Here is a 9,609-nt window from a genome sequence, read left to right on the forward strand (position 1 = left end):
AACTCAAAAGCAGATTCATTAGCAGTCTCAACTTCATTGCTTGTCCCACATCCTGAATTTGTTGAAGAAATTTACAAGGTAGAGTTGGTGTATCGACCCAGTGTCCCACACATCTTAGACTCATGGCAGGTATTTGACAGTGATAAATAAATAAATAATTTTATGCAAGGTTTATATATGTTTTCTGCCATGTATTTTGAAGGTTCTGATGCAGAGTGCAAAGAATTTTCGCCAGAATGAGCCAAGGAGTTTCCTGATGGAATCATGCAGTTGAAAGGAAACAAGATTCCTAAAGGATTGGTTTCTTTGGAGTTTGTTTGACCATAATGATGCCTACAAAAATAACAAAGATGACAAGTTCCGAGAGGCTCAGGATAGTGGAGGTTATGAAAAGGTCAACATTGGTACCGAGAATGAACCTAAATATATCAATCTCGGAAAGTGTTGTACACCAGCAGAAAAGGAGAGGTTTATTAGCCTCCAAGTGGAGTTCAAGGACGTGTTTGCCTGGTGTTATGATGATCTTAAGAATTTCAGAGAAGGAAAATTTCAGCACTAGATTCATTTGAAGCCCGAAGCAAGCCCTTTCCAGCAAAAGCTTAGAAACTTCAATCCAAAAGTGGCACAGGCTATATTCCAGGAAGTGGATAAGATGTTAAAAGCCAGGATTATATATCCTATCCATCATTCTACATGGATAGAAATTATAGTACCTGTCAAAAAGAAAAACGGGGAAATAAGGATTTGCATAGACTTCAAAAATCTTAAACAAGCCAGCTTAAAAGACAATTATCCCTTTCCGACCATGGACCACATTCTGCAAACTGTCTCAGGGTTGGAGATGATGTCCATGCTTGATGGATTTTTGGGATATAATCAGATCAGCATTTAGGAAGTTGATCAACATAAAACTGCCTTTATTACTCCTTGGGGTACATTTGCATATAACCAGATGCCCTTCGGTTTGAGTAATGCAGGAGCAACATTTCAGCGGGCTATGGACTTGTCTTTTGGCCACTTAAAGGATAAGATCATTGTTGTATATCTGGGTGATTTGACAGTGCTCTCAAAAAGAAGAAAGCATCACCTTCGGGACCTGAGGCAAGTGTTGCAGAGGTGTCACGAGCATGGGGTATCCTTGAACCCCAAGAAATCAGTGTTTGGAGTCACAGAGGGTAAGTTGCTCGGTCATATTGTTTCTAAAGAAGGGGTGAAAATAGATCTTGAAAGGGTAAGAGCAATTCAACAACTAACTCTGCCATCAAGTAGGAATGTCGTTAGATCCTTCTTCGGGCAGGTTTATCCTAGACTTTGCTGAAACTACCAGATATATTGTGAATTTGATGAGTGAGAAACAATCTTTCAAATGTAGCAAGGAAGGGAAGAAAGCATTTGCCTCAATAAAAGATGCTATTGGTCAAGCACCTGTCTTGGTTAATCCTGATTTCAATAAAGATTTTGTCATCTACTGCTATGCCTCAGAGCACACTATTTCAAGGATTTTGTTACAGAAGAATGATGATAATGATGAGATCCCTATATCATTCATGAGCGTACCTTTGAAAAAGCATGAATTTAAATATTCAACAATGGAAAAGCAAGCATATGCGGCCCCAAAGGTGATGAAACAATTCAAGTATTATATTCTCCATTCTCACGTTGTAGTTTATGTGCCTCATTCGGCAGTCAAGAGCATTCTAATGCAACAAGACATAGGGATGAATGAAAGAGCTTCTTGGGTATCAAAAATTCAGGAATTCGATTTAGACATTAGACCCACAAAATTGGTAAGGGGGAAAGGTTTGTGCAAGCTGATTGCTGAAAGTAAGGAGGAAGTGACAGAGGAATTGCCTTTAGTTCTATTTGTTGCTCTACAAGATCCATGGTTTGTAGATGTAGCATATTACTTGACATATGGAGATTGCCCAGAACACCTTTTTGCGAAGGATAAGAGGAACCTGAGACTGAAAGCTACTAAGTATGCCATGTTTAATGATGTACTATATAAAAGGGGATTAGATGGAACCTTCTTAAGATGTGTCGATAAATTGGTCCAGGAGTCTCTTTTGAAAATATTCCACGACGAAGCCTGTGGGGGTCATTTCTCTTCAACAATAATTGCCTACAAGATATTGAGGAACTGCTATTATTGGCCAGGAATGTTCAGGGACACATATGCATGGGTGACCAGGTGTGAAAAATGTAAGTTGTTCACTGGTAAACCTCAGCTCGTAGCATTACCACTTCGACCCATGGTTGTGGATGAACCTTTCAAGCAGTGGGGTCTGGATTTTATTGGTCCCTTGACACCAACCTCTAGTGCCGATCACACTCATATTTCAACAGCCATAGACTATTTTACTAAATGGGTTGAGGCCATTCTAGTACAAAAGACAACCTCGGAGATTGTTTGTAATTTTCTGAAGGAGAACATCTTAGTTCGATTTGGAGTCCCATTAAAAATTGTAGCAGACAACGCTACCAATTTCTCCTCTGCTGAAATTTCTTTGTTTTTCTATGATCATGGAATCTCTCTTGCTCACTCATCTGATTATTATCCTTAGGGAAATGGCCAGGATGAATCCAGTAACAAAAACCTCATTAATATCATGAAAAGATTAGTGAGTGAGAATTTTAAGAATTGGCATAAGAAACTGTATGAAGCTCTTTGGGCCAACCATACATTGCCAAAGAGGGCAATTGGGATGTCTTCGTTTGAACTGGTCTATGGTGTTGGTGCTCAGGTAGCACTTCCTTTAGAGTTGGCAGCCACCAAACTACAAACAATTATTGAGGATGTTTACTTCCAGAGTTCTTTAGAAAAGCGAATCATGCACCTGACAAAGATTGATGAAGAAAGGGATAAATTGGTGGATCGTATAACAGAACATCAAATGAGGGTAAAAAGATTATTTGACAAGCGAGAAAGGCCTCAAAAGTTCATGCTAGGTGATCAGGTACTGCTCTGGGACAGAAGAAGAGAGCCCAAGGGAGCACATGCTAAGTTTGAGTCGCTCTGGAAGGAACCATTCCTGATTCATGTGGTAAAAGGACCAAATTGTTTTAAACTTTCATATCTAGATGGTACCGTTCTTCCTTTGGCCTACAATGGTCAAGATTTGAAATTATATCAACTGTAAATGAGAGTCCCTCGTAGTTTTGTACATAGTGTTTAGTTATTTTGCGTATGTGTGGCTTTTCGGTTTAGTATGTTTGTGTCTTTGAATAAAGTTTGGCATGTGAAATCAAAGATTCTGGAGTTCATTTCTAGTTCCTTCATAGTTCTAGTCCCCAATCAGAGCTGATGTTAGGCCACCCATAATTTTTTCCTTTTTAATATTCCAATTCGCAGGTTGCCTTTTGAGCCTTTACTTTCATCAGGTCATTTGTTCTCCTCGTACTTGAACCGTTGAACCCTTTTGTTAAAAGGTTCATATGGTTCAAGGTTCAAAGCATGATTTAAAAAGAAAGTTGTTTCTGTCTTTGTCATCGTGTGAACAAGTGCGTTTTTGTTTTGTTTTGGTCATTGAATTTTTGAACCCGTTGAACCAAATTTCAAGAGGTTCAAGGTTCAAGGTTCGAAATGCCTTTTAGTGAGTCATGGAAATGTATTATTATATGACGAGTGTGAGCCTTTTTACGTTGAGTTGATATGCAGTCTTGAACCTTGAACCAAATTTCAAGCGATTCAAAAAGTTCAAGGTTCACTTTAAATAGTCCTTTTCTTTTGCCACTCATTCCTGGTGTTGTTTATGTGCCACTCATTACTGTTACATTTCTTAAGTGAACTTGAACCATTGAACCTTTTGTTCATGTGGTTCAAGGTTCATAGGTTCATTTCAAAACTAACCCGAAAGCTTTTTGGTGGAAATAAAAGCAGCGTGACAAAAAGGAATATTCCCTTATTCGGCTTTTTAAAATTCTAAATGTGGAAAGTAATCATGCAAACATCAAATTGCATGTACGGAAGTGATGGATAATTAAGAAGGTGTTAGGTTTGTCATTTCACCGCTAATTTGCATGCTTGGGTAAATCATGATGAAGTGTGTGTGGTCCTATAGATATTTACCCGTCTGATTAAAAGAAGAATGTATGAGTTTATTTCCATATTAAGGAGGGTCGCAGTTGCCATACTTCAATAAATTGGAGGCGCCGAAGGTAAATCCAACTCTGTTCTCCGAAAGAATTTCCAGTTTTCATGGTGTTATCGGGTGTCTCAAAGCCCGCTGTAGAGAAAATACCGCCAAGAAGGTCAGGAAGGTCGCCATCCGGTCTTACAGCTGCCCGAGTAACTCGATCAAGAAGCAAAAAAAAGGGTAGGGAGCCTATCCTGCAATAGGTCGTGGTGGACTTAGACCCCAATGAAGAGCCTGAACAAATAATGAACTCACAGGATCAAAGCGAGCTCGGGATACAAGAAATGGATACAAATGAAGAAGTGGAAATTCAACAGGATCCCATGAATACCCTGGCAATCATTACCTCCTCAGATGCACAGATCACCCCGCCAGCTAAAGAACCTACCAATGCACCAAGATGGCTAGAAGTTGCCATTGGAAAGAAGAGGAGTGTGGTGCCGGTCACCATTCCACTGGAGGACATGGTCAGTAAATGCTTGGGAAAAGCATTAAAGCCCAAAAAGCTTAAAACTAAAGCAATGCTTGATGTGGATGACACAACAGGACATTGGATAGCTGAAGTGGCCAAGCCCATTCCTGGGAGGGACGCAGATAAGGCCACAGAGCAAGATTGTACTATGGAGAAAATAGATTTGGGGGTTGCATCAAGGGCCGTGGATGTAAAACATCTAGAATACTCTATAAAGAGGATAATCTCAAGGACTTGGAAAGATGAAAACGACAAGAGAGAAATGAAGGAAATGGTCATACAGATGGAAAAATACATCAACGCTATTCACAACCTAGATCCTCAACCATTGTCGCAGATACCTGTGTCATTTGACCCTAAGTCTCTAGAAAACTAGAAGATGCTTGATCAAGTCCAAAGGAACAGGGTAGTGACAGAGATGTTTAACAAATGACTGGACTTGATAATTCAACAAGGATCAAAATATATTATTAATCTAGTTAAGGTTTATAAGGATGCAAAAACCGTGAGTAAAGAGCTCGAGCTGGCGATGGTTGTCTGGGAAAAGGAAAGGATTAAGTGGGTAGCGGTTCTCGCACAAATGAATGATGTCCAAAAGTATGGAGTGATGAAGTTCCTAGGTGAGAAACCAGTGGAGAACCTAGATGATAATGTGCTATACGTGTCAAAGAAAAATGTGGAATTATGCAATTCAATCATCAAGCAGGGCCATGAAGAGTCCACCAAGTTGCTCAGAGAACTGACTGACTTGATTGCCACTATACAGAAAGATCTTAAATGTATTGATATCCAACTCATGAAGGAGGGAGCCAAGGTGATTGAGGAAGTTGCAGACATGACTAAAGTCTTTCAAGAAAGAGTCCATTCCATTCAAACCACAAAATCCTTGACTATTGATGACTTCTCAAAGGTAGCAAGGATTGAATCAATGCTCATTGTCTATTCGGATAACTTAGAGGTTCATAAAGCGAAGGTCACGCAGGTGAATATGGACAAATAAGTGTGGAAGCAAAGGATCATACACATTGGCCTGCCCTATTTCCAAGTCATTTTGAACTTTTCGGTCGCACACCTAGAATGGCGTGGATGAACGACAAAGCATGACAAGCCCGTAACTTCCTTAGTTGCGGTGGATGTTTAGTTGTTCTAAAATGAAATGTCAGCCTTTCAGTGGCTATTAGTTTAGTTCTCTTTTATGTTATTTTAACAGTTTCTTTCACCGAAGTGAAAGTAAGTGTTATTTGTTAATCATGTAAAAACTATGGCCTAGTGGCTATTTAAGTTAAAAAGCTTGCCTTTGAATGGGTTCTGAAACTATGATTTTGGAAGCAATAGAAAAGTTTTGTGGGAATAATACAATGGCTGATTATTAATGAAATGTTGTGTTATCTTTGAATCTGTGCATTTTGAGTCGTAATCTTTCTTAAGTTGTTATGTGGGCATGATATAATTTGGTAATTAGTTATCTTTTCATTTCTTCTTATTTCATATTTATTATAAGTTGTTGGACGACTCACATGGAGTTGATCTTCTTGATCCCCCCTGCCCTGTGAGGCATGAGAGAGTCTCGATCGAGCTATTAGTTTCTCTTGCTGAGTCCCCTTTTTGTTTTGAATTTATGCATCAAATATGTTATAAATCAGAGTCTGTGTACTCCCCTTTAGCATTCTTTCAGAAACATTTAGGCATTTATTTGTGTTGATGGATACATGCTAAAGCCTTTTTAATACTTTCTGGTTAAAAGTGTTAGCATATAAATTATACAATTAATTCGTTGCAAATCATACGAGGAGGTACCCTCAAATGCAGAGGTTGAATTTTCATTAATTCTTCCAACCGTTGGTAAATTTGTTTCTTTCAAAAGGGAAAAATTGAGTCACATTTTGCTTTAAGGAGATCATAGTTAGAAGTTTAAGGAGACAAATCTATTCACCAACATATCAGATATTTAATCTTAGGAATCATGTTTTCTGTGAACATATCCACTTGCTCTGTTTCTGGGATAATTGTCTTACACCTCCTATAGAGAGACCTCCATCATTGTATGAAGGATGCAAATGTTTCATTCTTGAATTGTTTCGCGGCACACAAGTCCATCAAAGTAACTGGGGTTTCAATGTTATGCGAGAAATTTGCAATAAAATGTTCAGCTAATTCTCCCCATGATGTGATGGTTGGTGGTAAATGTGAAAACCACTCTAAGGTTGCCCCCCCCAGACTTTTAGGAAATAGTCTCATTAAGTAAGTGTCTTATGTTGCAACCTCTATACATGCCGTTAAAAACTCTCTAATGTGGTCTCTAGGATTACCCTTCCCTCAATATCTATCAAATTTTGGCGTTTCAAAATGTGGTGGGAATGACGACATGTACAATGTGTGATAAAAGGATAAGGACGCAAGTCCTGCATTGTGTAGCTCTTTTTATCATTACTAGTTTGCATGGTCGTCACTTGTTGTTGCAAATTCTGTAATTGTTGTGTCAAAATATCTGTTTGGGTCAAAGGTACACTTTGTGTCTGTGTATGTCCCACAAAAGGATTCGTGGTTGCATAACTAGGAGGTTGTTGGAAGGTACCATTATTATGATTTTGTGTGTTGTACGTTCCACTAGGTATCGTGAAATAAGTGATATGCGAACCCATAGCTATTTGAGTTGTACTTGTTGTATTGGTAAGACCTAGATTTGCATTTTGGTGACTATATGTTGATCCTATAGAATAGGAAACCAGAGGTTGGGTTGCACTTGTTGCCTGAGGAATCCGTGTTTGAACAGGTGCTGAGACACTTGATATTATCAGCATGCTCTGTGTTGGTACACTAAACTTTATTGCTAAAGATGATGCACTTGTTTGAAAGTTTGCATTTGTACTGACATTTATTTTCATTGGTGCATTCTGAGGAAAATTGGAGGTAGTTGCTTGCATTTGTGTTATGGGCGGTGTTTGACTATTATCTTGACCTAAAGTTTTTCCTAGTGGTAAGATTTTTGAGACATCAAAATCTTCAGGTAGTTTTGCTCCATTTTGTAATAGCAACAAGAGATATTTGTCCCTATCATTATGTATAAGTGCATCTAAGATCATAAGGACATGTGGATCTTGTTGAGATGACTCAATTTCTTCTTTTTTTAAATGTTGTTGTAATTCATTTAGGGTAGACATTGTCTGAGAACCTGATTGTTGACTAGTTGATATGTCCATATTCCAAGTTGGATTTACAGACTGGTTGTTGTTTGGGTCCATTATACCTTTTACCTTTTGTGACCTTGTGACGGGCATTTAAGACTACTATACAAGGGTGGTTTTATGCAAGATGATGACTAATGCTAGACTCTAGATGTAGGTATGAGGTATGCAAAACTAGATTAGACTCTCTATTGGGGATTTTGATGTGAGACTTGTTGAGTATTTTGGGATTTCTGTAATGCAAATTTTTCCATGTCTTCTCTTAGACGTTCAACAAGAATTTCTCTATCAATCCTATGAGCAATTTTATACTCGATATTTATCTCGTACTCGACTCCTATATACTGGGGTGTGTTTCTCCTTGAGTCCCAGGCTAAGTTAGCTAGACCATCAATAATTTCTCGCTGACCACCGTTTGGCACTAGATTAGGTTGCTTGAAGGGGAGCAAACCATCACCTGGGAGACCCATTAAGATGCATGTTATGACTTTGTAGGATGAATATGTAAATGATGACGAACTAAGGCAGACGTATATGAAGTCTAGATGTAGACATATATGAGGATGATAATGAGGACGTAAAATAGAGATTATGCAAGGACTAAGGATGATAATAAGGACATAAATGAGGACTATGCAAAGAGTAAGGATGATAATAAAGACGTAAACGAGGACTATGTAAGGACTAAGGACGATAGTAAGGACGTAAATGAGGACTATGCAAAGACTAAGGATGATAATAAATACGTAAATGAGGACTATGCAAGGACTAAGGATGATAGTAAGGATGTAGATGAGGACTATGCAAGGACTTCCTATGGTCACAAGTGTGTAGAAATTTGAGTTTGCTGGACTGTCTGATGTTTCAAAATGGACTTCGTTTTCAGTAATTCTGTGTGTGGGACAAGTTTTGTGGTTTTCCAAGTCTGAGAACAATTGTTTGGAGGTATATATAGCTAATTGAACTGGTTTTTCAAACACTGAGAATTTAGAGATATGCAGGATAGGGCCTAAAATAGCCCAAAGAACTGACTCAATACTGGTCTGATACAACGATACATAAAACAAGCACAAAATACAATCTTAGGCTGTAAAGTGGACACCATTCAATGAGACCCTTATGAAATACCCAAATAAAATGAACAGATAGAGAGTCTGGCAACACTAACTCCACTCGATGACACACACTTCTCGGGCATGCCAGTCTCTTACCCCAAAGATCCAAAGATCTTATAACCGAGGGATATCTGTATCATAATGCAAGGTACATGAAGGGTATTTATGGGGTGCGATCCGCACTCCCAGAATCACTGAATGTAGGGTTTTGGGATACTAAGTTGGTTCTTATTGTAAAATTTTGAGGGGTCTCGATCCAACAATGGATTCTCAGAGCAAGTCACTAAAGACTTTAGTTGAGCTTATCGGTGCAGGGAAGGACCCCACATATGTCGATTTCACTCAACACTCTAGCCGCCTGACCAGTATATTTATATAGCGGCTCGAAAAACCCGCTTGAGAGTGCGCTGGGAGAGATGATATCCCCAACGCATCCCAATTCGAAGTATCTCTGTGGGGTGATGAAATCCCCAGTCAAAGATACCCCTCACTACATGGAATAAAATAAAATTGGGTGTCGTTGTCACCTCCTTCCTTTCTCCCAAGACCCCGAAGGTGGGTGGAAAGTTAGTTAATGCAACAGTAGGTCCACCCCAAACACGATAAAAATTCTTTCCCTTAAGAAAACCAAATGTGATTTAATCTAATGCAGCCTGATTCACATTCATTTAAAATCCCAAATTGAGGTGTTGAATACGCAT

At 38.9% G+C, this 9,609-nt stretch overlaps 1 protein-coding gene across 1 annotated transcript; it reads left to right on the forward strand.

The window, feature by feature from the left end:
* The first annotated feature begins 2,609 nt into the window (after positions 1-2,609).
* LOC131875108 (uncharacterized) lies at positions 2,610-3,140 on the forward strand. The gene has a single exon (XM_059219130.1). The coding sequence runs from the start codon at positions 2,610-2,612 to the stop codon at positions 3,138-3,140; it is 531 nt and encodes a 176-aa protein (XP_059075113.1).
* The last annotated feature ends 6,469 nt before the right edge of the window (positions 3,141-9,609 follow it).

This window comes from Cryptomeria japonica, chromosome 4 (genome assembly GCF_030272615.1).
Source record: "Cryptomeria japonica chromosome 4, Sugi_1.0, whole genome shotgun sequence".
NCBI lineage: Eukaryota > Viridiplantae > Streptophyta > Pinopsida > Cupressales > Cupressaceae > Cryptomeria > Cryptomeria japonica.

Excerpts from the sequence above, each read along its gene's own strand:
- LOC131875108 (XM_059219130.1), top strand. The coding sequence starts at position 2,610 with ATGAAAAGATTAGTGAGTGAGAATTTTAAGAATTGGCATAAGAAACTG.